The sequence below is a fragment of the Pipra filicauda genome, unplaced genomic scaffold (assembly GCF_003945595.2).
Source record: "Pipra filicauda isolate LSUMZ 115617 unplaced genomic scaffold, ASM394559v2 scaffold165_size2600900_pilon, whole genome shotgun sequence".
NCBI classification, from domain to species: domain Eukaryota; kingdom Metazoa; phylum Chordata; class Aves; order Passeriformes; family Pipridae; genus Pipra; species Pipra filicauda.
In genome coordinates this window covers 34,655-62,430 of record NW_024104162.1, presented here as the reverse complement: position 1 = coordinate 62,430, position 27,776 = coordinate 34,655, and the positions used below count along the sequence as shown (strand labels likewise).

Genomic DNA, 27,776 nt, shown 5'->3' with positions numbered 1-27,776 from the left:
TTATAAGGTATTACTTTTAATATGTTAAAAAATGCAGGAAATCTGTAGTAGTCAAGTAGTTCTCTAGTATAAAATGTGTTACTGTTATCCATGGAAACATTTTTATAGTATTATATCTTATTTATATTATATCACAAAAATATTAGGTGCTGAAGTTGTCACAAAATTGTTGGAGTTAAATGAAAGTCCTAAAAATCCTGATAAAACTTCTTGTTCCTCAACATGAGGGATTCAGTTATCCTTATGAACACTGATTGTGGGCCTGCTAAAAGATCTGGATACTCTGTTTTTAGCCTAATGACTTTTTTTTTTTTTTTTTTAATGGGAGGTGGGGGGTGTTGGAAAGAGGAGGAGAGTGGGGAAGGAACCTAAATTAAGTCAGTTTTCTGTTTTTCCTGTGAGCTAAAGACATTAAGAAGGGTGGCTCCCTCCAAAGAGTCAAGTAGTCGTATTTCTAATTTTCCACAAATTTAACTAACTGCATTTGCTCTCTTTGGGAAGTTGGGTTCAGTCATTATAGTTTCCACCTGGGGGAGCGGAGAGGGAATTTCCTGTGAAGGCAGCTCTGCAAGGGTTCTGAATGCAGTAGTAGGGCATTTATTTCCCTATCCTTTTTCTCACACTCACAAAAACATTTATGCTACCAGGTATGTTCTGTGTGTCCTGTGCGTCACTCTTTACCATGTGTAGATGCCCTTGTGAACATACAGATAAGTGGAGAAAAAGTTCCTGGCATCAAATATATTTTACTATTACTTCTGCCCTCCTTTTACAGCCACTCAAAGAATGTCTGCTCCTCCTTACTCTATTATTATGTAGGTAGTTCATGTTACTGTGGTTTTCCTCCAGGATTCATGTAGGGTTCACATGGTCTAGCTGTGCTTCTGTCTGCAATTGCTTAAGTACAGAACTAAAAAAAGCCAAGGCCTTATTTTCCAGAAACTGAGAAGACTGCTTTTTCAGACCTGGGAAATAAAGCCTATCAAAACTGGGATATAAGTACCCATCCACTTTAATCCTATTTCTGAATATTTGCCTTTTTAGCAATGTTTATGATGTAAAAGATAGAAAACTTCAGGGCTTTTATCCTGTGCTGAATGCTGACTAGTTTTGGACATTGCTTGAGCATTTTGAAAAACAGAATGTGTCTTTTCTCTTTGTTCGTATTCTAAAAAAAAACCCCAAGCCCCGAACAACCCAACAATTTACAGTTTCTCTTGTACTTATATCTTGAAGAAATGGATCAGTATGGGGAATGTGAGGATCAATAGGGAATCAGTGATAAAAATTTTGTGATGAATAACCAATCACAGAGCTATCAGCACTGTCAGTCATGTCTGTGTGCTCAGAAATATGCAGCGTAACATATTTTGTTCTGGTTTTAATACATTATGGCTATTTTATTTATGATCTTGCCACTTTTGCACCTGCCTCTTAATGGAAATAATCACTCTCAAGCTGCACCCTCTCTCCTCACTAGATCATAGAGTAAAACATGTTATAGCCTGATTAACTCTAGTGTACAATGAGATAAATAAATCCTGCTAACAACTAGGTGCAAAATCGGAGTTAGTAGTAAACTGATTCTTTAAAACTGGAAGTAGCAAGTGCTTCCAGTTCTTTGTGAGTTTTATCTAGATCTTAGAGTCTTCTGTCTGTAATAATATCGTGCTTGTCTCAGTTTTCTTCTTTCTATGTAGGGCTAAATTATACATCCTTGTATTTTTATTTACTTTTGATATGAGGATTTATGAATAACCAGTTATGTTAGTGCCTTTAGTTATTGGTGCAAGATAGATGGCTACATCTCTCTCCACTCAGCCCGAAGTACTTCACTCAGCCTAAAATAATATTTGTTTTAATGGTTGTATTGAAGTAATTGAAGAAGGAAGAATTTGTATATATAGTGCTTGGTAATATTTCTGTCAGTAATAACCTGAAACTGAGGAGGAAGGAATATGTTGGTTGGAAATATGCAATTTCTAGTCTTTCTCTTAGGTACCTAACTGTTATCTACTGTGTGAAAAAAAATACAAAGGAAACCAAACCAAACTCTGAAAAGCTCCCTTTCGAAACTGGAGCTGTTCCTTCTCCTTTCTGGATAGCTGTTACACTTGGAGGGCAGGACAGGTTCTCTTGATGGCTCTCTACCAAAGGTGTGGAAGAAACAAAACCAAAACAGCAGTGGTGAGTCCCACAGGATGGCCAGGAACACACACAGGGCAGCACGTTGCAGAAAAAAGTTAGATAAAGGGCATTGTCCTCCCATGCAGTGGTTTTGGTGTAATTTTTGACCAAATTGAAAAACTGCTACACTATTTAATATAATTTGCAGGCTTAAGGGAGGCCCAGCTCTGGAACAGCATGTGTTTAGAGGATTTGGATCAAGGTAGATTGGCATGGAGTAATAATAAACTTATGTCAATGTCAGAGGTGCAATATTACTTAATATTTCTTTTCTTTTAGAATCTTTGGCACCACTTTTCCATTTTAGTGCCAGTAAAGTTGGGTATGCTGTTTTAATAGCCTTGTTTAACCTGGCAAGGCTAGTCTTACACCTCATATCTGTCAGTTTAGCATGCAGAGGGGCAGACCTCAGAAATCTTTATGTATTTCGTAGCGGAATGTGTAAGTTCTATGAATATGGTCGAGTTGAAGGCTGAAGGGCAAAAGTGCTGAACGTGGTGATGATTCTTTCGTGTCCCTTTTTGTTCACAAATTCTCTCTTTTGTGTAGTTGCTATAACTGGTATATTTTGTCCTTCAGGAATCTATAGGTATGCAAAACCACCAGTTATATGCTCTGAAGTGTGAGTCTCGGTGTTGAAAACAGTAGCTGCTGAGACAAGAACAGTGCAGAGGATGTAGACCTGGATCATATTAGGACAACAGCTTGTGGAAATTCTTTTGTGAGGACTGTCATAAAAGAACACCAGCTAAAGGGGGCTAATATAATATTCTACTTTGACTTGCAACATAACTTTTTATGTAAAATGTTACAGTTTCCATCTTTAATAGTTTAGGCTTTGTGATTGATGAAGTGCTACATGACTGAGGGCCCTAACCTACCAGCTAATTAGCATTTGTAGGAAGTGTCATAAAGTCTTAGTTCTCATGTAATAATTGGAATCTGTACTTGGAGTGGCTGGACTATTCACATGAGGTGATATTGTCCAGTTGGTGTTAAAGTAAAATGTGTTGTACAATTAATTGTATTCATTACTGCGAGCTGTCTTCTGAAAAAGAGAAAATTTACCCATGGTCAGATTAGGAGTGTACTGGGTAAACAAGGGAGTCCTGCCCTTGTGCTGAGAAGTTTGCATCAGTATTATTGCTTGATGCAGGAATCCTGGCTAAGAACACCACTGAAACTTGAACTGCTGAATCCAGAATGGTCTGGAAAGACCCCAGAGACCATTTTCTTTTGTTTGATCTCAACAAATAGAAAGTGCAAGCATATCGCTGATAGAAGATGCCTTTGGATTTTTTTTTCGTGGTTTAATCAGTTGGAAGCATGTTTTTGTATTTCTAGAAAGGGATCATGACATGACGAAGGAAATTTTTATTGACTTTGTCAAATTCTGTCAGAACATTGTAAATAGACTGTTATGTGAGCTGAGGTTTTGCAATCACCAAATCAGAGTTCTATTGTAGTTTTGGAATCAGATGACAAATTCTGAACTAGTTGTTCTGTAAAACAGACCAGTGTTCTGACTGTAGATTTAGAGCATTAAAAAAAAATTAGGGAGTCCTTCTGGTGTAACATGGAAGTTTTGGTGCTGCAAAGCTGCTATGGTGACTGTTGACTTGTGTATTACTTTAAAAGACAAATCTTCTAATATTATATGTCCATTTTAATAGTACAGCGTTCAGTGTGCTGAGAATTATTAAATTGTACTTTGGCTTCTTGTGCTTGCAGCTTTGCCAAATCATGGTGTGTTATTCAGATAAGGCAGCCTGAATAAATATAGCCAATTGCTCATCCAGGGTGGTGGTGTGACTGATCCCAATACATTATCACAAAAATGGATCCTGAAGGATTCTGCACAATAAAATGCAGCCTTGGGACCCTTCAACTTTGCATGTGGTACATGCTGAGACTATTTGATATGTATAAACCTCCCCCTTAAGCCTAACCAGGCCTGCTGTTGGTGAGCTCTCAGCCTGTACACACAGACACTGAGAACAATGCCATTAAGATTAGAGGCAGTGCTTATTTTCACTTTTCTTCATCTTCTTTAATTTCCCACTGTTTGCAACACGTTACACTACTAAGTTTTTGCAGGATATGAAAGATCACTGGAAATGTGTTATTTAATATACGTTGACTCAATGAAGCCAACCTGAATGTTCATCCATAGCCATGAGTCTCAATATGAAGGGAAGCATCTATTCCTTGGGATGGCCTTCACTTGTCAGAAAATATTACAAGAAGAAAGACACATGTAGTCTTTCATGAAGTATGATCAAACTGCAGTTGGTCAAACTACTCTGATTTCTGTACTAGTAATGTACATCTCTGAATAGGGAACAAAGGAACGTGTTTGTTTGCATGTTTGAAAATCTTAATTGTAAAAGTTAAAAGTATTAATTTGTCTGCCTTTGCCATCTGTGGAAAACTGAACATTTTGGATATCTCTTTTAATTCGTTTGGGAGCTATGGGGTAAGAGATTATTAGTGAAAGTGAAAAAAGTGATTATTATTTGAAAAAAATAGGTTGAAATAAGAAATAAGTGCTTTGAAGAGATGCTGTAATATATGCGTGTATGTTTGTGTAGCTTAGTATGATACTATTGCTACATATATTATTAACAAATACATTAAGTTATTAACTAATACATTAAACTTTATAAATGTAGTTATATGTACAGAAAGGAATCACTCAGTTGTAAGATCTAAAGAAAGATGTAGTATAATATAGAGATGAGAGATGAAATAAACCCACTATTTTGGGAAATAACAAATATGTGTAGATTACTTGTATTTAGAATTTTAAAGACAAATCCTGAAGTCTAAATAGTGTAAGTTATTCTAGATCAAGTTATTCTGGCTAGTGTTGAGAGGGTTCCTCACACACGGCTCAGATGAAGAGAACAGAACAGCACACAGAAGTGCTCTTAAAACCAGTGCCATTTGCAAAGTGGGACTGAGCTTAATGAGGTCCTTACGTAAGGGTTTCACACTGCTAGTGTGGCACCAGTGCTACTGGCAAGGAAGGAGCTGCCCTTCGGCTCTGAAATGTCAATACTAATTAACAGAGTTATCTTTAAATAAGACATTAAGTTTTATTCATGCCGAGAAAGCAGCCAACTCGCATGCTGGGAATTTTAAGCTGTCTGAAGAGTAATATTTTCTTTTTAATAGAGTTGGAGGAAATTTCTTTTGAAGTGTGAAAGAGCTAAATTATGTATAGTGTGACTGGGGAAAAAAGAAAGTAAAAGTTGTCATACTTTGAGGTGCAATAGACCATAAAGGAATTATTTAGGGAAATGGATGACTATCTGAAAAAGAGTGAGGGAGAATTGTTTAAGAGAAGATATACGGTTTTCTTCGAAATACTCTTCCAAGACATGTCATAGAAGACTACTGATTGGAGTTAAAAATTATAAGGGAGAGTTTTATAGGAGAAATTGGGAATAATTTTACACAGAGAGGTATCTTGCTGTCATGAGTTAAATTGAATTTTTACCTGCTGGCTGATAGGGGAGTGTATTTGTGTGATCCACTGTTTTTGGACCTGCATCTTTGAGTGGCAGTGGGACTATTTGCCCCCTGTCTTACAGCCATTTACTGCTGAATCCTTGACAACTCATTTAAATAACACAAAATCACGTGTTCCAGGAAGTAGCCCATGGAACAAAGTATTGCACAAACCCAGAAGGCTCCTATGTCTTATTTACATGCTAATCTTTTTCCTGAAAGTTCTTTCAAGCTCCACGCTCCAGGTGACTGATTTTGACAAGGAGGAAGGAGGTTGGGTGGCTTTTCACCTGTGACTGACACAGGCATTGATAAGGGGGATTCAGAGGGACAGACTGATCTCAAATCATAGTTTTATGAAATGTTCCTTAGGAAAATAAATTAGTCAGCTTGTTAATTATATGTAGTAAAACCCATCAGAAGACAATTTTAAACCTTGAGTGATTCAGAAATGGTACATTTTATGTATGATTTCAACTGAGAAATGGATGTTTTCGTCATAGTCTGATGCATGAAATATTTAGCAATATAGTGACTGAATAACTTATTAATCTGATAAACTATCCTTATCTTATCCTGAAATAAGACAGTAGATCCCACTGCTCTTGTTCATCTCCTTGCTAGGATAGGCAGTTGCACTTGATCAGCAACTTGACCTAATGTATATCCAAGTTTGTTATATCTGGAAATAACAAAGAAACATTTCCCAATAAATATAAAAGGTAGGCTTATGCATTAGCAGTTGTTTTGTACCAATTTTTTAGTATATTAAATCTCTACTCTTTTCTGGCATAGAATCAAACACCTTAATTTATGCATTGCTGGAGCTCCTTGATGTTGGCAGTTGTGCTTTCCTGGTGGTATTCCATTGCTTGTCTGTCTGACTGAGCAGTCTGTGACTAGAGACTCTAATACCTCAGTAAATTGGATATTTTATCACTTTTGGAAAAGCATCACCTCTCACCTTTGAGTGGAGCTCTTATTGGCTTTATGAAAGCATGAAGTTCAAAGACTTCAGAGTATGCATGCAGATAAGTTTAATGGTAACAATAAATGAGAGTTGTTATCTTCATACTTCTGCCTTCATATTATTGTTACCAGATGTAACCAGAGCTAGTGGTGCCAATTTGGTCAGATTGCTTTGATAATTTTCTTGTTGCCAAGTAGTATGTATTTCTTGGTGGGAGAATCAGTGGTGGTATGTTTGAATATGAGTAGAATAAATCCAAATTTAGAATGGAATCTGAATCTAATTCACTTCCTTCTAGCACACCTGACTTTAATTTTTAACGCCTAGCCAGGCACAGTGCTAAGATCAAAGTGAAATAAAGAGAACGGGGTAAAGCAGTTCTTGGAAAGTAAAAAGAAAAAATGGCATAACAGTGTGTAATCTGTTATATATGAAAGAAATATTGGGCTCATTTGCCATTCACTTAGGAATAAATCTGCAGTAAATTTGCCAAAGGTAATTATGTCAGCTTAAACCCTTACTTATCAGGGAGAAAAATCAGGCCCACTTATATTTATTGCCTAAGAGATGCCTTATATTTGACAGCAGAAATCTCCATTCATGTCCCCAGACAGGCATAGAGTCCTTATGGCTCTGTGCTTAACCCCATGCCAAAGTGAAGTTAAATGCTTTTAACCCCATGCCATGGGAACTTCTGCACTCTGCTCTCTGTAGTGCTGCTGCTGATCTTGGCTGAGAAGCTGCCAAAGGTCCCCATGAATAGAGTGTTCATCTTAAAGCAGCTGCCTGTTGATAGACAGGATTGGGTGGGTGTTAAAGCACATTTTATATGTGCGTGAAATACCTGCTGTGTCTCATCCCAAAATCTTAATCTATGGTTAAGTCTGAATTTTTGTTGTGGCTGTCATGGGAACCATAAAGAGTTTGATTTTTAAAAACAAAACTCCATGACTTTTGAGAGTTTCAGATTCTTTGCATGTTGGGAGGTGGATGTGATAGTAAGCAGCTGGACAAATGCGAGGAACTTCAAAGTGTAGAAATAGAATATAGTAATAGAAAACAGGGGTTTGCTTATTTAGTTGCAGAAGAGATCATCCCTGTGAACTGTTCGTGGGAGCTCATCTTCTAAGTTGTGTCAGATTTACAAAACATGATTTCTTGCATGACATTTTATGTGCTCAGCAATTCTCACCGTTTGCACGCTATAATTGCTGCTAATTTTTATATACTGTCATTTTATGATATTTAATATAATTCCTCCTCAACCTTGAAATGTTTGAATTGCAACACCTTCCATGAGTCCTTGTACATCATCATTGCAACTTTGGGTAGAGGGAGAAGAAGATACACCTCATAGACAGCTGCAGGTGGGGTGACAAATGATCCTGTTCATACCATCATCCATGGGAATTGCCTTCCCTTGGCAAGGCAGGAGCATTTCTCTTTCTTGGGCATGTTGTAGTGCTGACAGCAATGTTTAATGCTGACAAACACGTCTTCTTATTGAGACCTGTGCTACAATTCATGCTGTTGGACATATTTCTAAGTAAGGGCGAAGTCTGGGGTTTTTTTTGGGAGGGCATCTGGGGTGGGGGAGGATGGGCAGTGCTGCAGCCACTGGTTGTCACTGTGGCCTAAGTGTTCTGCTGCAAAACCCGTTAAAAAGCCCCAAACCCACAAAAAGGCTCAGGAACAAGAATAAGATTTGCTTGGTTTTGGTTTTAGACAATGCCTGTCATAGACTACCTGAATAACAATCACAAACTACCTGATTAACTTTTGGTACTAGTGCTAAAATAAAAATTCCCTGAGTAGAGCAGTAGAAAATCATATCTGTATATACTTAGTTCTGGAATAAGCTCTTTGCCGTGTCTGAGAGTTCTGTAGCATTGAACTTGGAATCATTCAATCATTTAAAACATCCAGACTATTAGTAGTATCTATCATCTTCTGAATGGGAAACACTGAGAATGTAAGTACTGTCAGACTGTTGTAGTTTCATTGTTAAGCAATGCTCCATTTTTTAAAAAGAATTTTACAGTTAAAGTTAAGTGCATGTTCTTGAGGAGAAAGCCTGAAAAAAATTGAGTTTTTTAATAATTCTAATGCTTGCAGAACTATGGAGATGAACAGTAAATCTGTGTGATATACTGATATAACCATCATCTCTAAAGGACTTCAAAGTGTTCTTAACTGCAAACTCCTAACTCACTGCTCTGCTGAGGGTTTTATCTCTTGTCTGTCAAACAGGAGGGCACATGTTTCAGGTACTGAACATGGAGCTAAAAGGGCTTAACACCAAGGGAGAGAAAACTGCATCTGACAGTTGCTGAAACTTCTCAGTGTCCAGCAAAGAAATATCTATCAGAGAAAACATATTACACGTGTGTTCCCAGTCTAGTGCAGTATGAGTGTGTCAGAGTCACTGACATTGTGATAGCAGCTTACCTCCAAATGCATCTTCAGGATTTTCCTATAGTTGCCAAAGGGACAATGAGTGTTCTTCATAGATCCTTTCATCAAAGCTTTTACAATAAATAAAGAAAAAATGAAAAAAACCAAATGAATAAGGATGGCTAAATTGATTAGTAAATCCTAGGCATCAATGACTAATGAAAAACTTGGTTGTACTTTATAATAATTTTCCTTTATTTTTGTATAATTGATGATATTAAAGTGAGGCTAAGTTATACATACAAACCTGCTGGATTTTAGGAGATACATGATAAAGGAAATTCAGTGATTTTTTTTTTTTTTATAAAGGACATTTTTCTTACCAAAACCAAACTATCTTAAACACAAAACTGTATTAGGTTACAGATTACTTCCTATTCAGACATTTATATAAAACATTGCTGTCTTACCTTTGCTGCTATAGAAAATCTAAACTGTTCAGCAGATGTTGATTAAAGACATCCAAGTTGCTGCGTTTAACATTTCAGTTTAAGTTTAGTGGTGCTTTGATAGTTTATATGTAGAAAGACTGTCTGGCCTGCAGTAACTAATGGTGAAACTCAATATGTGCATTGTCTTTCGTGCAGCTATAGTACAAATATTAAATTACATCTCATAGTAACAAGAATCTCAGTTCTCTGATGAACATTTTGAACACTTCAACTCTTAATGGGTATAAACCTATGTACATTGACCATATGTTAATTTAGAATGGTTAAGAAAAGACATCTTTAAAGAGAGGGGGCAGGGATATATGTTATCCTTCTGCAAAGCTTTTCTTTCATGTAAATGCATTCCGCTGTCCATTATATATCAATATAGATGATTTCTGTGACCAGGGAGCTAAAAGGAAACTTTCCAATAGAAAGGATATTATTATTTCTGATTAATTGCTGCCTAACCACTTAAGCTTCACTGCTGTGGGTTTTTTTTCCCCTATTTTTTTACCACTGGTACTTAAGGAAACTCAAAATAATGCCATGTGAAACTGTGTTCTCCATTACAAGCTTTTGAATGCAATTTCTAGAGGCAAGCTGCTCTTACAGTAGAAATCAACATAGCTGTATTGAATTCATATAGCCATCCATTAGTTATAGTAGTAAGGAGGCAGGACTGTTAGTTTTACTTTCAGTGTAACATTTTTTACTCCTACAGAATTCTTTTATTTTTATCATTTAAAATTAATTTCAGCTTTTAGGGCTTCCCTTCTTCTCTTCAGCCTTATTTTTAAAATAAGGTAGTGTAAAGTTTAATGTTTTTCCTCTGTTGATTTTGATAAGTATTACATTATTAATTAGAATACTTTACTGGAAACCTGGGAAATAAGAGAATATTGGATATCTCAAAAAATTTGTAAGGCTGGGGAAAGTGTTCTGTAATTAAGGATTAAATGGTCTGAGCAGTTTTAAAGCACCATACTGGCACATTTGTCCCTTCAGGTGTGAAATGTCTGTGATTTACAAGTTCTGCATAATTAATTTATCATTTAGAATTGAGAGCAGTACACTTCTCTGAAAGCCTTTGAATAAAAAAAGATATACTGAGAGTTCTCTGTGTTCTGAAACAATCAAATAAAACTGACATTAACTCAAGTGAATTATCTATCCATATTTTTGAAGTCTTTATACCAAATATGTTTAATATTTTCACACAGTTCTGTGTTAACAGGATGTTGTGAACCTGTTCTTATAAGGAGATATGTAATCACTGTTGTAATGTAATTTGTGGCCAGAGTCTTCTGACAAAATTAGTTGTAGCTGCAGGTAGGCATTTCCTATATCATAATTGTATATGGTCGGAGTTACATTGTCCCGTGGAAGACTGTGATGTTTAAATGTGCATTTATTTTGCTTTTGTCTAGACTCTTGTATCTTTTATAGCTTTCCAATGGAATCAAAACTACAGGAGTTGCTTAAATGGGAGATGTATTGAGTTTCACATTCAAACCTTACAAAGCATGTTAAATATCTCTTTAAGCTTTCCAGGAAAGGAAGTAAAGGTATTCTTTTCTTTCACTCAGGCTGGTGATTTAAAGAGTAACCTTAAGCCATCAGTACAAATATAGAGTGGTGTTGGTAAAAACAAAACAGATATTTGGAAAATATTGCAGTGCATATATACATAAATTAAAAATGTATGAAAAATAGGCAAGAAAAACTGGTAGACTACAAATTATGGTAGAGTTTAAATTTGCTGGATTGGCCTACATAGAAGTATATGGTATTTCAGTGAAGTGGTGCCTTTCTAGACTTACAATATTTTATTGTAAACCATAGTTCTGGATTCATTAGGAAACAAAATTAATCTAAGACAGCAAGAATGAAAGTGAAAAAATACTCTAGGTAATAAAAATATTAATTACATTGGTTGGACTTGATTTAAAAGTTATGGAAAAGGATAAATGAGCTATAGTTGAGGGGTACTTATTTGGAGTGAAAAAGCAGACTTTTATCTCAGATATAACCTTCTTCGTTGTTTTCATTTAGAAAATATTCTTCAGTGTTTCAATTAGGGAAAAACAAACAAACCAACCCTCACCACCTTTAAATGCAGATGGGGGAAAAGAAGTGATGACTAGCCCAAAGAAGAAATTTGGAGTGTTAATGCCAGGAGGCTGAAGGGAGTGATAAATACAGTTTACAGAGTATTTGAAATGGGATGTGGTAGTGAAAATTGCCAATATTCTGTCCTCAGAAATAATGGCTAGTGGAACAATAGATGATAACTGCTCTCTTAATGACTTCTGTGTTATACCACCTGAAAAATCATATTTGAGTTCAGATATCTCATGGTCAGAAGAATGATGTAAATGTAAAAGTGTTAAACAAAAATAATAGTTAGAAACCTGTGGGGTTCAGGTATCTGTCTAAAGCTAATAGAGTTTAGTTTTTTATTTTAACATTCTGAAGGTATAAATATCCCAAATGAGGATAAATTATTTTAGACAGTGTAAAACTTAGAAAATGAGTAGCATGAAATCAGACTGACAAGGTCATCTATTAAATGACTGGATAGCCTTCAAATGGGAAAGGAAATTCAATTACCATAGGTTTTTCATTGGGTGTAACATAGGCAGTCCTGGAAAGGATCTGAGAATATTATAGTATGTTCCACTGCCCACAAGCAGGATTTAAAGGAGATTCTTAGAGTGAATGAAAACATTGCTTTTTCTCTAGAGATTAAGTCAGGCTTCCAGCCTGTCCACATCACAACCTGCTCAACCTTTTCACTTTGAAATGAAGTCCAGTTAGAAGATTTCTGCCTGTTATTCAGAACTGGAGGTTATGGCTCTTTTCACTAATTAAAAAGAAATATTTTTTTCTGAATTTCTGTTTACCTATCTTAATATTTTTCCAAAGTATGTAAAATTACCATATTTCTCTTTAATGACCACATTGATTCTAATAAGATATTATACAGGGAAATATTTTTTATTAAAAATAAGGTAACATGCTTTTTAGCACCTTTCTTGTGATACATTGGATATGCAAACCTAAATCTGTCTTTGGAACAGACTGGTAAGCTATCTTACAGTTTATGTTGTTTTTACATTTCTATATATATTTCCCTTCATGGATCTGTGTATTTTAAAGCAATGTGCACAACATACACCTCTTGTGCTACTTCACATTCCTGTTGTCCAGTGTATTGATTTCTCCCTGTTCCTTGCTCTGGAAGACTTCCTATCCTACTGCCTAATTGGCTCCTACTCTCTTCCTGCAGCCCCCTGAGGTGCCTATTCTTACTCCATTTCCTTTGTAGCTTCCCTTTTCAGTATTCCCTGTTGCCCAACGCTTGTCTATACAACTTGTCTGCTGCCTCTCTCTTCCCACCATCTGTTAACTTTTTTATGAGATGTACTGTAACTTTTCAATCTGGGCAGAGGCACCCAAGTCTTCTCAATTGATACAGATATAATAGGAATGACAAGATACAAACTAAAAGGTAAATCACTGTTCAAATTCAATGATATGTATTAAAAGTATAAGAATGCCAAAGCAGCTTTTTTCTACATATGAGTTTACATGATGGTATATTAGTATGTACTTCTCTGACTTGCACGGGACAAAGTGTAACAATATTCCATGCCAAGTCTTGAGAAATTCTTGTGTAAGCTCACATAGCCTGATTTATATGCATCTACCCCAAATAGTACAAAACTGGCCATGAGTGAAAAAAAAAATCACTAGATGTTTTCAAATACCTGAGAAGTAGGACTGAGCAGAAAGGTATGATTTTTCATGGTTAACTTTGAGAAGTACTTCAGGTCATGTTTTCAGGTGCTCTCGATGTGCAGTTGGGCCAGACTTCAAAACAAGGTCAGTAATCAACCATTACCCCGAAACTCATAAAGTACTGTGAGATGTAGGAATTCAAACCCAACCAACCCAGCTTGAAAATCTGGCCCTTGTATATACAGACAGCTGTTCTAAGAAGAATTAGCTTGTTAAGAATGAACATCTACCTCTTTGTGTCATAACTGGAATTATGTGTTAGTCTATTTTGTATTTCTGTATTTACTGTCTGGAATATACCTGTTGCATTTTGAATTACATCACAATAAATACGTATAATGAGAGCAAAAACTTTTCAATGGACATCTCACAAGACTGTGAGTCCTGCTTAGAGGAGTCCAAGAGTCAAGCTGTTTTGTTCAGAGAATTTATTGGCCCCTGAGGAGAAGGAGACAGAGACTGAGTATTTCCAGATACACAAGTGGATATTATCATCCCAGGCTTCTTTTGGCTGGCTTCCTGGGGAAGGTTAATTTTAGCATTAAGTTCCAGCTCTTTCTCAGCTGGAGTCTGGCAACAGAAGCCAAGCTTTCAGTCCAGGAGCTCCCTTCTGTGTGACAGCCTTCTCCTCTCTTGGCTCCATTTGCCCACTGACCTGCTTTTATAGCCCTGTAAAAGTATCAGCTGACTTGAGGGCAGATCTCTTCCCTAAGCAGCCCTGGGGGAGTTTTCTTCTCCTCTCTGTGTGAAAACTCAGTGCACACATCTTCTTCCTTAATGCTTGTTGATTCCTCTGAATCCTTCCCATACCTGTACCTTTGAATCCCGTATTATGGAAGGAATCTAGAATTTCACAGTAAGTAAAAATGGATGAAATATTTCCTTCAGTGACTGCACAATAAAACAAATATACATGCTTGTTTTGGAAGAAGAAGAAAATATACTTAGCACTTTTGATCTCCAATTTTAGTTGCATTTGCCTCTGTTTATTGATGCAATAAGATGCTCTCAGTTTCTACATGTACATTAGGCTACATATAGTAGGCTGATGTTTACAATTATGGAATAAAGACAATTATATTAAAGTCACAGATATAACAGTGCTTTATTGCAGGTACTGACCTGCAATGTCAGTATTGAGAAAATATGACTGTGTATTTCCAGTAAATGATACACCTTTCCCCCTAGTGATCAAGGGGGAAAGACCATAGGTTCTGTTCCTTTTAATATTTTTTTCCTCTCTCCAAAATTCTAGGGCAAATATATTTTTTCTTTAGATAAACTTTACAATCTTATTGGATTTTTTTTTATATACTGTAATAATACTTTGTGCTTCTGTACTGTACTGTTTTCCCTGAGATTTTGCTAATCCTCAGTTGATACTCCATACTTTTAACAAACTGAATCACATGGAATATATGATGACATGGGAAATACTTGCATATAATTCGTGTAGATCTTTTGATTCTACCACAGACTTATTTGCTTTCCTCAGCCCACTTCAGTAAAGTTTAATTACTGTGTAACATCTGTTCAGAAGTTTGATATCAACGTAAATTTCATGTCTTCATTAATCATATCCTTTTTTGTATTCGCAGCTCTATGACTCTACTGTGGTGAATGTGTTGAGTAGACTATGAAATGGGTGGATAGACAGAGTGAACATATGGGACTAAACTGTTCAGTAGCAAGAATGTCTTCTGGATCTTAAAATATCCCTGTATTCCTATATTACTTTCTCCTTAGGACAGAGATTTGTTGTAAGAAAATGTGCCAAAGCATTTATAGTAATTTGCAATATAAAAGCAACTATTAGTCTTGTTCAGGTGGCAGAGCCCTCCAGCTTCCTGTTTCTGTGACAGCCAAGAGAGGTGCAAGGGCTGAAATTCTGTTTATAAAAAGCGGACTTCAGGTACTGCAAATCTGGAAAGATCTTATTTCTTTTTGGGTTACTGTATCTGTGGTGTATGAGAGAATTTTGAAAACAATTGATTTAGTTATAAACTAATAGGAAAAAGAAATGTAAGAAATGCATTTTCCTATTGTTATATGGAGTTCTGATAAAGTCTTTGCATTCAAGTTTAATATATCACTCAGTCATACTCCAGACCTTATAAAATACAAAAATAGAAATAAAAGTATGAATCCTTGTTTTCCCTTTTCAGAATAAAAATTGAATAATGGCCCAATTATTACTATTCTATAGAATCATATTCATATAATTATCTTTGTTGGAAGAAACCCTTAATATCATCAAGTCCAACTGTTAATCTAGATATCAAAATTACACAAGCAATTTCCAGCCTTATTTTTTTCTTTAAAATGAAAGAAAAAAATCAAATCAATGTTGAAATTCACACTGAAAAATAAGTGTCTGAATTTTCCTTAATATCTTTGCAATTTGAGAGAAAAAGATATGAAAGATACTGACACAGAGTAAGCTCTGTCTTTATGTTAGTCTACCGTGACTAACAATTCAGACAGAAAGCACAGCATCTGCAAGCCAAGGGATACTCTCTCCTGGTTATTCTGCTCTCTGGTCATGGAGGCCTCGATGGTGCTTGTACACAATTCAGCACGAAACAGAAGAACTGAGAGAGTTCTGCTGACAGATTTGGGAGTTTGTTGATGAAATAACCACTTCTGGGGCTGCTTTCTGCTTCTAGTTTCTGTCCTCATGGTTGTTGGGATTTGTGTATCCATTTGATATTTTTTTCTGGGCAGTCTTCAGTTGACTGTCTCTTGTTTAGAGATGATGATATTAATTTTTTGCAGTTGAGGCATTTGATGAATAGCGGTGGAAGTGACTGAGATACTTCAGACTTCTGTTTTCAAAACCAAATGTACACTGAGTTTGAAATTTAGTTCTCTGTCTGTATTTTAGGTTTGTTCATACAAAAAAAGTTGTGCATATCTTGAAATAGAACAAAATTTAATCCCAAGAAGACTTGAATACACCATTTCTCACTCCTTAGAAATGTCTTTTGGCCTGGTTATTACTAGTTATGTAATGTTGATCTTCTGATCAAATCTAATTATAACTGCCCTTTGCTTTTTCTTTTGTGGTTGATTCTGCTGCCCGTGTTTGTTAATTACTTCATCAAAGGTTTTATACTTTTCCCTTCTTGTCTCCTGTTCTCTTTGCTTCACTTAATTCCTTGAAAATCTCCAGATATCAAGCATCTCTGTAAACTCTTGTTTTTGTTTGTCTTGTATTTTCTTTATATTTGTTTGCTACTACAGCTTTAGTGTTCAGTAGTAAGAGCATGTTTTATTCATTCCAAGTCCTGTTTTTTATATTCTGGTCCTTGTGTATTTGTTATAATTTCCAGTTGTCTCTTTGAGGTCTGATACCATCTTTGCCTCTCATCTTGCATGGCCTCTTTCTCTCTAATGAGAAATTACAGAGAAATCTTAAGGTATTTCTCTTCCTTACTCAGTCACATAAGGAGGTAGCCACACATGCTGCAGAACTTATTTCTTTTGAAGAGGTTAATGTGTGCTATTGGTAATCCATCTCGTGGCTTGTAGACACTTATATGACTTTTCATATCCAGCTTCATAAATTATTGCTTGTGAATAAACAAAATGAGTTACCTCATTTCTGCATTATTTTGTACCAGGTGCACACACAGAATATGCATCTCCCTTGTATCAGATTGTTTTTCTGTTAAATTTTTAGGTATATTAATTTGCAGTATTTGATTAAATGCTTTATTTAATATGTTGGTGACAGTTTTTGCAGCTTAAAAGGACATTTGAGATAAATATGTGAGTGAATAGCTTTTATAAAATCTTGGATAGTCCTGGAATACCAAACAGGAAGCAAGTACCTCTTTTCTCTAGTGCAGAATTTCAGCTGAATTCACAGTGCTCATTTTTTTGAAGGCAATTTATTCTAGCAACTGTCTTTGCACAGTCTTGCCTAACAAAATGAGTCGTACTTGGTGTGTCATCCCAAGACATGACAGTTGCTCTCTGTGAAATGGGACACTTGACTTACTTGACTTACTACTGCCTATCACAGGGGATAGTGTAAATCCGTGACAGTGTTAATACTGGATAATAGCAGCATTTTTTAAGTATAGTGAAAGTTATGTCTTAGGCAGGCTGCTGGTTTGTGTTTTATTGGAGCTATTTGATTCAAAATTGTTTTTAAGTATGTATGTTAATATAATAAATATTATAATATTACCAATGAAATGTGATGAAAAATTGAGATAAATTGACTTCATTGAGAAGAAGTTAGTATCAAAAAATCCTGCAATTTTATTTGTGAAATAGTGTAGTATTTTACACTGCAGTATTTCTGTGAAGACACCAATTAGAATTTGAAGCCTTATTTTGCTTAAACACTGTGTAAACTAACATCCTCCTGGTCCAGAGCACTTGCTATTTCATTAGAGACAAGTTGCATGTGAAGATTGGTAACTTCAAGCAAAGGAAAAGGGAAGATGATGCTACTGCACTGGATAAAACAAACACCACCATGTGGTTAATAATGTAAATGAATATCTAGAATATATATACAGTATATTCATTTATGTATATAGGATATATTATAAAAATAACGATCAACCATAGTTTTCAAACCCCAGTATTAATCTGATGATCTGTGTGATTCTAGCAGAAAAAAACCCCAATTTTATAGAAGCAGAATATGTTCTGTATTGAAGTGGTGTATCTTTGGAAGGAAACAGCGTTAAGTGTACATCAGGAGAAATACTCAGATTACCTTTTCTTTTTTTCCAGTTTCTTATTCTGGTCTTATGTATTCTTCTGTTTTTTAATCTTGTCAAGTAGAGCAAGATTCTGAAGGATTATTTCCTGCTTGGATTAGGTGCGTTGGGAAGGTAGCAATAGGGTGATTACTGGCTCATGCCACTGCTCTATTGCTCCTGTCATCAGGTTCATGTGAGGGCTGATGTCTGAAGCAGCATTTGCTTCATTAGCTCCTTTGTGACAGTCACTGTGCAGCTGCATTTTGGTACTTTGAAGTGTAGTCCTGAAGGCAGTTTGAGGTAAAAACTCTTTAGACAGATCAGTCTTTTTGTGTGAAAACCTTACAGACCTATTGAACTGGAGAATGCTTTCTCCTTATCCGTGGTTGGAAATGTTGTTTTGCATAACCTAAAGGACTGTGTACTTTTTATGGGCAGCTTTAAAGGCACTTTTACTGTCTGTGGTTTAGTAATCCACTGTCATGTTGGCAGTGTAGGGTTGAGCTGGCCATATGCCTTGAGCCATCTAAAATCTCTGGTGTTTAAGTCTTGTGGGGCAAAATAACATGAGAATATAGAGCTAAAAGATGCTATTGAGCCACGAGGTGTGTTGTAATCTGAAGTAAGTACAATACTGCTGTATAACTTCAATTTGGAAAAAATAAATTTGCAAGGTAGTAACAGGAAGGCGCAAAGGAAATATTTTAAATTGAGAACATGTTGTGGAACAGACAACTATAGGTAAGAAGTGTTATTCTATTTAGACATAATCAAGCATTTTAGTGGATATTGGAACTGCTAATGGAATCCAAGAGTATTTTATCATGTCATTATAAGATTAAAAGCTTTTTTCCAGTTACATTAGTAAAGCCAAAGATTAGAAGATCAGTACATACCTTATACTTTAATAAATATGCTTAATTTCAAGCAGCAACCCTTCATTTTATAATTTTATATTGTTGTATAATTTTTAATATAACATTAATTTTTAGAATCTAAAAGTATTGGGTTTTGACTTTTGAAAAAAATATTCCTAATTTATGCTTGTCTGTCTACCTACTTAAAAGGAGGAAAACCAAAGTGCAAGTTCAGGAGACTGGATGAGGAACCATTTCTGGGGCAGCCTCTTTCAAAACAAAATATAATTCTGCAATGACAAGCTGTAGAAGCAGAAATTATCCTTCAATGGACTCATTTTGTTAGTTGAAATGCTGCTTATACTGAAAAATGTACTTAGGTCATATTATGATTCTAAGTGTAAAGCTTCTCCCTCCACCCCATAGACTGAAACTTCAAATAGCTCCTGTAAAGCCTGTTAATTTTAAAATACTTTGACTGACTTGCTATTTATTAACTGTACATCATTTGGTAAAAAATCCTGGCTAAAAATCTATAGTGCTTTTCAAAAACTATACTTCTATATTGAGCTTTCAGGTAATAATAGTTTTACAGGCATGGTAGGGAAAAACGGTTTCATTTTTTTCTGTGAGTCCTTCATTACAAATTAGCACACACACATCCACACGGAACTGAGCGGAGATGTTGGGATGTCTGTAGACACATCTATTTTACTGAGTCACTACCAAAGCTCATTTCATCTTCTGGGGTATCCTGAGACATTTCTGAAAAGGACCATGTGAGCCAGAACATTTACCATGAGGCTTACTAATAAAAATAAATTGTGTGTAAGTAGCCATTTAGAGTTTATACATTTGAACTATCCCTAACTGTTTTTTTCTGATTTGATTAATAGTTACATTACTTTTGTCTTTTCTTATCTATGTCTGTGAGGCAGCAGCTAAAGTCTGAGAATGAGTACTGAGTTTTAAAGTAGTCATAGATAATGCTCATGTTGGGTGAATGTTGTGGTTTATTAAATCTCTTTTTCTTTTCTTGTAGTGCCATTATTGTTTAAGTAGAATGTAACAGTATTTGGGAAATTGTTCAGTAGAATTTTTTTTCTTAAAATACTAAGATCTTTTTTAGGAAGTAATGAAAAGATACATACAAAGGTTCTGTTTTCTCCTCTGGATTTTAATTTTACATTTGAGTTAAACTAATCTTATTGATCTACTTCACTAGAACAGACATGACCTGTGTTTTAATATGACACAGAACTCAAAGACTTCTGCCTAGAGAAATTTAGAGTAGAGAAAAATGACTTTTAGGATTAAAAACCAGTGTTACAAAATACTTAGTCTGAGTTATTTAAAACTCAGGTACAGAGCAGAGAGGAAAATACATGCAGCTAAGTTTAAGTATATGGCTTTATGGTTTCACTAGCTAGGCCTAAGAAGTCTTGGCTAAGTTCTCTCTTATGGGGTCTTAGACTCTCTTGTACTTTAATGCATATCTCTGAAGGCAAATTGTTGTAGTGTAGAACATTTTCTGTGATTATATAATTTTCATGAAAGTACAGTACCTTAATTTTGATAATGAAAGGAATTTTCCTTTGAGAACTTGGTTTACTGTGAATTTTAAAGCCTGTCTGCGGGTGAGATTTATTTTAATCCCTTGAGTATTTAATAAGCATTCCTGAGACTGTCGCCAAAAGGTGACAAGATTAGCACTTGAGGTTTATTGACAGGATGTCTCATAGGAAAGACATTTATCTGTAAGGGTATTGTTTTAAAAGGAAGAATAAAGTCTGGCTTAAGCTCTGGGAATATACACACTTTCTAAAATGCAGAAAGAATGGAGCAGTTTCTTTTCATCATGGCACAGGGACATAGCAGTTTGCAGAGGTAAGAAATCCATGTTGGGAAAACTTCGCAGTGACTAGCTTCCTATCTGAAGAAAAATGTAAGTGCTTGAGGATTAAGAAAGTCTTAACAGTCCCTGTCATAAGTTGAATTCAGGCATGCTCAAAAGTCATTACTCAACAACAGCATTGTATCCTTACACATGTGCTTCTACCCAAATATATATCTGTTGGAGAATGACAGAGGTTACTAGAGGGTTTGTTGTTCTTTCTTGGTTTAAAAAACCCAGGAAGAACTAAATCATATCTTATATTCCAAGATTTTAGCATCTGAGACTGCTCAATCTCTTTGTAGTGTCTTTGAGAGAACTCTGTGATTAACTGGTCATAAAGTCTTGTCTGTATTAGCAGGGCTCTGCTGCTCCTGTGCCCATCCCAACAAATACTCTGTGGTACTGAGTCTACTTTCACATACCCCAGTGTGGTCCTGTTCCCTTCAAAGTATTTCCTTCAGGTTTATATACCACAAATAGAAGAATAATCAGATCCTTTCCTCTTACTTTATCTATGGACTATGCATTGAACAACTTATTTTAAAGCAGTTGTGATTCAATAGGGATGTTTTTAATTTGCTGCCTGTTCTCTTTACCTCTGAGGAAAGAATTTTGTAAATGCTGAATAATTTTAGAACATGTTTTCTTGGTTAAGGGTTGGATCATATTTTAAATTAGTTTTAAGAGGAAGGAAATCGTGTAAATGCTGTGGAATTCAGATAAGCACTGTGCATAGGAAATAAGTACTTTAATTTAGGGTGCCTAGAATTGGTAGGTCAAGCTGATGATAATAAAGGACCAGATCTTAGCTTTGTTTCAAAGAACATGTAATCAATATTCACTCTCCTGTTTTATTTCTCTTTTACTTGAGAATTTGTTTTTGTGAAGCTGAAATGTGCAATTGCTTAAGTATTCCACAGGGTGTCATGAGGTAGTTGTTGGAATCATTAATACTTGGATGAAGTAAAGAAAGAAACGTAGTGTGCAGTCCTCTGAATGCCAGCTAACGTAATTTTAGATGTGACTAATACACATGCCATAAAATAAAAAGTTCTTAACTCATTAACACATGTATCATATTGCTGTATCTGTATAAAATATACACACGAAGAAAAATATTACAAGAGGTCATTTACAAGAGTGAGCTCTTCTGTGTCAGGTCTTCCCAAAGAACCCTTTCTATATATTCCTTAGTATTTTATAGTTTACACAGCAAGTGGAATCTTTGGCTCATAGCAGCAATCTGACATACAAAACTATTTATATAAAAAAAGAAAAAAGAGAAAGAAAAAGAAAAAAAGGTATAATACTTGTATTTGCTGTACTGTAAAGAATTTCTAATTGGAATGTTGTCCTCCAAATTTACTTACAAATTTAATTTTAATTTTTATTTAAGTTCTTTTCAAATTTAAATTTATTTAAACACACTTCATGCAGTGCACACTGTGGATTTTCTGACCTGTTAATTATAGATATATATGATGTCAAAACTTAACTTCAGGGTTTTTTCCTGCACACATATAATGTAGTAGTAGGAGAATTTTTAGCAAGGTGTGCCCCAAATTAGTGTGTTTGATTATGGTGGTAGATTTTTGGATATGAAGATCAAATTTTTATTGGCATAACTGTTGACCTCTGCAGAGCTACACACAATAAATTCAACTTCAGGTTTGTAAAGAAATCTTTAAATACAGTTTAACAGTAACTATAAGAGATCCTTCTTCTGTTAAAATCTGAGTTGTTTTAAATGGAAGTGATATTGGCTATGAGAAAAAAAATCATTATGTTATGAAATGAACAGCAAAACATCATTTCAGTAGGAAGAGAACGTGATCCAAAGTGGAAAATCACTAATGAAAGTAAGATTCTGAATCTTTATTGACAGTAATAATTTGTCTGATTTTGTCTACATATTTTAAACCAGTTTTGAACAGATGACACTGTATGGATTTTGGTATATTTTCTCATATTATATAAAGTGGCATACTAAAATGATAGACTAGTTAATTTTCTTGTTACTATTTATTTGTGCAAAATCTTGGGTTTGTGCCAGTGGCATAATAGTGAGTGGCACTGAGAGTGTAGGATGAAGGGAGTTTAATTCTTCTGACAGACAATTAATGACATTTTACATCTATGACATAACACGTGTCCTCTCTGCATTATGTCCAGGAGGTCACAGTGCCTCACAACCATGGGAAGGGATTGCCATGATAATCAGCAACTGAGTGCTTTTATTTGAGTTTACTTCCCAAATCCACATCATCAAGTGGACAACGTTTTGTGCAAAACCTTTCTGATTTAACCACTATAAGTCACGACCAGTGTGTTTGTATGTACCTTGGCGAGACGCTTAAATACTTTCTAGAGGAAGAACCTGACATGTCTAAAGCAGTTAAAATATCCAAAACAGAGTGGCATACTTTAAAACTTCATGGAGATGTAGAAAGTGAATGGAAATGGTGGCTTTTGAGGTTTTTAGTTTGGTTTTGTTTGTTTCTGGTTTTGGCTTTTTTGAAGTATAAACACCCTGATCTCTGTCCAGGTGAGTTTTCTTTACAGCAGGGCATCATGGCAGAAGAGGTTTTTAGATAGGCAGGTTATCATCTTTCCTCTTCCTCAGTTTAAGGCTCACTCGACTCGCTTTGCCTCGCCCTTTCTTTGTCCTTCTTATTGAGCTAGAATAATCTAAAGGGGTAATTCCAGGCATACTTTGAATTACTGAGATAATGCAGTACCTTAAACTAAAGTGATTAATATCAGAAAATACTTAAATAATAAAATACCTGACTTCATTGAGATTTTTCCTATAATTTATTAAAAAAATTATACTTGTTTAGCAAAGGAAAACAAAATAGAACGGACAGAAGCAAAAAAACTATTGATATTATAGCAGGTACAAACTTGGGAGTATCATATGTGTGATATGTATACACTCAGCACCCAAGTTCCTCTTGGAATGTTAAGACAAGGTTGATGAATATTATAATCTGTTTTTATTTTCAGATTGAAAATCTACAGGAGCAACTTAGGGACAAAGACAAACAGCTAACAAATCTAAAAGACAGAGTGAAGTCGTTGCAAACGGATTCCAGTAACACAGACACAGCACTGGCAACCTTAGAAGAAGCTCTATCAGAAAAGGTAATGTTTTGTCATGAACAGCATCGTGTGCTGCTCTTGTGGGGGAACTGTGGGCAGAAAGTGTCTTTTTAAGTTGGTCTGGCACCTGTCACAAAACCTATGGGCCTTGTCAGGAAAGCAGGTGGCTCTGTTCTGGGAGGATGAGCAGGGAGGGGCTGCTGGCTGATGGGTGGACACAGGACTCAGGGAAAGTAGTATCCTTTTAAATGCTCAGGGAGAAATGGCCCAGGACAAGGGAAGATTTTCACTTAGTCAATGAGATGAGTGGTTGTTCCCTGAAAGAACTGAAAATTGGACACCTAACTTAAAGAAGGTAGAAGTTTGGATATTTTTCTGTCTTTGTGATCTTGATTATCCTGTTCTTTCGTCCATTAAGCAGGGCCTAAGTGAAGAGCCAAGAGGAATTGGCTGTACCAATTGTTACCTTGGCTTGCTGTTAGCAAGTTTCCTACACTTCATTTGTAAGGGAAACTCTGTTTCATAAAAAAAAATAATTGAGAATTACTTTTTTTTCCCCTTTACAAACTGTATGCCTTTAATTTGAAAATACCTAGCAGAAGGGATAAATCTGGACTGTTTAAATTAGTGGCAACATTCCTACCAGTTTCAATGAGGTCAGGTTTCTTCTTTCAGTTAACTTTGAATGTGAGTTAATGCAAGTGAATTTATATGCCCCAAAAATTAGTACAAGTATCCACATTTTGCAGCTCACAGATCTTAATATATACCACTTAAATATGAACAGGTGAGTGTGACTAATTAAAGTAATATGTGCCATTCTGCAGTGTGTACGAAGGTATTTATGACTGTATATGACCTTAAAACGCCACTGTGGTGTTGGCACTAACACATGCAGTGTTAATGTAGGATTTTTGATGTCTTGTGTGTTTAATTGCCTTACTAGCATTTGCTTGGTCAACAACAGTGAAAAAAGTTGGCATAAGTATGGCTTCCTCTGGGTAGGCACACAGCACTTATACAGGGAAGTTACACGTGTTTTTGTAATCTTTCACTGCTGCTCTGGACACACTGCTCATCCATTTCACAGCATATTAATAAAAAATGACACAAAGCACTTGTTAATCTGTTTTTCCTCGGTGTAAACTATCTTTTCTGCATTAGTCACTTTCCCAAAATGCCCATAGGGGCAGCTGAGAGTTTTATTAAAACAGTCCTTTAGCCCTTGTGCTGCAGTTGTCAGCATGGAAAGCAGAGTGACTGTCACACTGCAGACTTGCCAGTTATCCTGTGCAACTGAGCATGAAGTCGATTGTCAAAAGCCAAAGAAAACCTTGCATCCCATTTTCTGCTTCAGCAGTATCTGCAGCACTTCAGAGAAAATGCACTTATGTGATATTTCTTAGCTGGGATAATTTGCTAAGTTGCAATCTGTCTCCAATTTTAATGTTATTTCTCTGCTGAAAATAGTAAACTGAGAGTTTGCCAGAGTTCGTAATAGAGGTAGCTAGTGTGGAACTATTGGATAGATTATAATTGTCTTCTGACTGCCACAAATAGATTGAAACCTAACCCAAATTAATTAGCTCTAATTAGTTTTTAAGTCCATTTTGTATCAGTACCATTATAAAATAAGTTGAAATAAATGTTAGCAAATAAATACATGTAAAAGCATTTATAATTTTGAAGAAGTTTTCTGTATATCTGAAAATATTCTATTGTTGTCAGACATACAAACTGTGAAATTTTCCTAAACTCAGGATGCATTATTTTTGAATGTTGTATTTAGTATAGTTCCAGAGTTTGTTTTAAAGTTATGCTATGGAATTTCTTTGTGTATATGATAAATTGACATGTGACAACACTAGAGACCCTGATGGTTTAGAAATTTTGTGTCAAGCTTTATTTGATGCCTGAAATAAAGATTCAAATCCAATAAATGATGCTATTTTTAATGTTTTAGAAAAATTTAGTGAACTTAGATCCTTCTCTGAAATGTACTTTTGTAATTCATGTCTGCTTCATTTGGAATTGCAGTTTGGAATGGATATACACGAACAGACACTTTTTGAAAGAATCAGTGTGATTAGTGGTTTTTCCAAGTGGAATTGATTGGAACTCACATGGGGTCCCTGAGGTTGAATTCTGTACAAAGTAGTCACTTTGCTTACATGCAGTCAGCTGGGAATGGCATCATTCCTGGGGTGTTTGCAGGCTGATCTGACATGTTTACAATGAATGCCATGGGATGTTTTCCTCTGCCACGGAGATTTCTGACTTTTTACAGCTGATGAAGGTGATGGAATCATTTGTAAACCAATACTTTTGAGAGGTGTGGAAGCTGAGTTGTGCTGTGGTTTCTGGTGACTGTTTCAATCAGTTGTGGAGAGATTGTTGGTTATAAAAGTTGTGTTGCTGTCTATAAAGGAAGGTACTCTATATGTTAAAGTGGTATGTTTATCGTTCTATATTGCTTTGTTAATCTAAGGAAAAGATACACAGAGTTATTTAAATAATAGACCTTTTCTACAAATGAGCTTTTGAACTTCTGATGTGTGACCACTGTGTCTGTGACACTGCAGTTAGAATTAAGATTAGCTTTTGAAAAACAGGGTACTTGATCTTAGAGCCTGAGGAGAAAGTTCCCAAGGTAAAGACATCTATATCTCTGTGTGATTTTGATTGCTTATTGTACAGAGAAATCACCCGCAATTTCTTTTCCACTGTAAATCTCTTGAAGGCCACACTTTGAAAAGCAGGTTTTCTGATGCTAAGTGTGATTTCTGGGATGTACTGACACACTGAAAGAAGCCAGTAGGCATGTCCTAGAAGTTCCCAATGGACTATTATGCCTGGCTTTCTTCTGTCTTCTGGCAGAATACTGTGACGGTGTATGTTTTCATATGTGTCTCATTCCTTTTTGTGTCCAGCTTTCCAATCCATCCTAGCTGCTCCCAGTAACTTTCTTATCCCTATTCCCATCTACAGTAGCATTCTTAAGACCTACAGACTTTATCAAGAGTTATTAACTATTTCCACTGGAAATACTGGTAGAAATATGATATAGATGTTTGTCCAAATGGAACAAGACAAGAACTCCTAATGAATTTCTTATTAACAAGCACATCAATATAAGTACTTTCATCAATTTAATATGTGCTGCTGCTGTTAAGAAAGGATGATGCTTTCATTTAAGAAAACCTGAATTCCATGGAAATACGTTTGAGGGTTTTGTTTGTTTTTTTTTTCCCTAGAAATTGTATCAAAGCTACTTTGCAACTATATAATTTTGTTTTATACTCATGATTTTATACTCAGATTAGGCTCAGTTTTTTGCTTTATCTTAATTCTTTGTCAATTCAATAGTTTTTGGAATTTTAATTTAAAAATAATGAATAAGATACTTCTAGAGCATCATGGGAAGCTCTTTTAAAATAGAAATAAAATTTATTTATATCACTTTAGTTAACCACAATCCACTGAAATCTAATTGAATTGCTTTTCTTGGTTTCTTTTGGAAGAAAAACAAATTATGATCATATGATATGAATGAATTATGAAGCTTTTTTAAAGTCCAAAACTCAAATGTTTGAGCATTTATGTTTTTCCCGCATTGTTCTTGAAAATATACAGATTGAGATTTTAGCTCTGAATTAGAAGATATGTCCCCTTATTCTTTCTGAAAGTAGATTTTTTCCAAGTATTTGTCTCTGGTTTTCTTTTTCTTTTGTAGTTAGTGATTAGGTATCTTGGTAACACTTAATGAGAAATTAATGTAGACATCATAAAACAACATCAAATTTTCCTGAAATGGACTCCTTTTAATCTTTGTATTTTTGT

At 35.4% G+C, this 27,776-nt stretch overlaps 1 protein-coding gene across 1 annotated transcript in view; it reads left to right on the top strand.

Moving 5' to 3' along the window:
• The window catches only part of LOC113991671 (ERC protein 2), a gene marked incomplete at its 3' end in the record, with an annotated part of 185,979 nt that overhangs the window by 129,672 nt on the left and 28,531 nt on the right, over window positions 1-27,776 (top strand). The window contains exon 9 of the mRNA XM_039379342.1: window positions 23,841-23,978. Within this exon, the coding sequence (XP_039235276.1) occupies window positions 23,841-23,978 (138 nt within the window). The remainder of the gene's footprint in view (window positions 1-23,840; window positions 23,979-27,776) is intronic.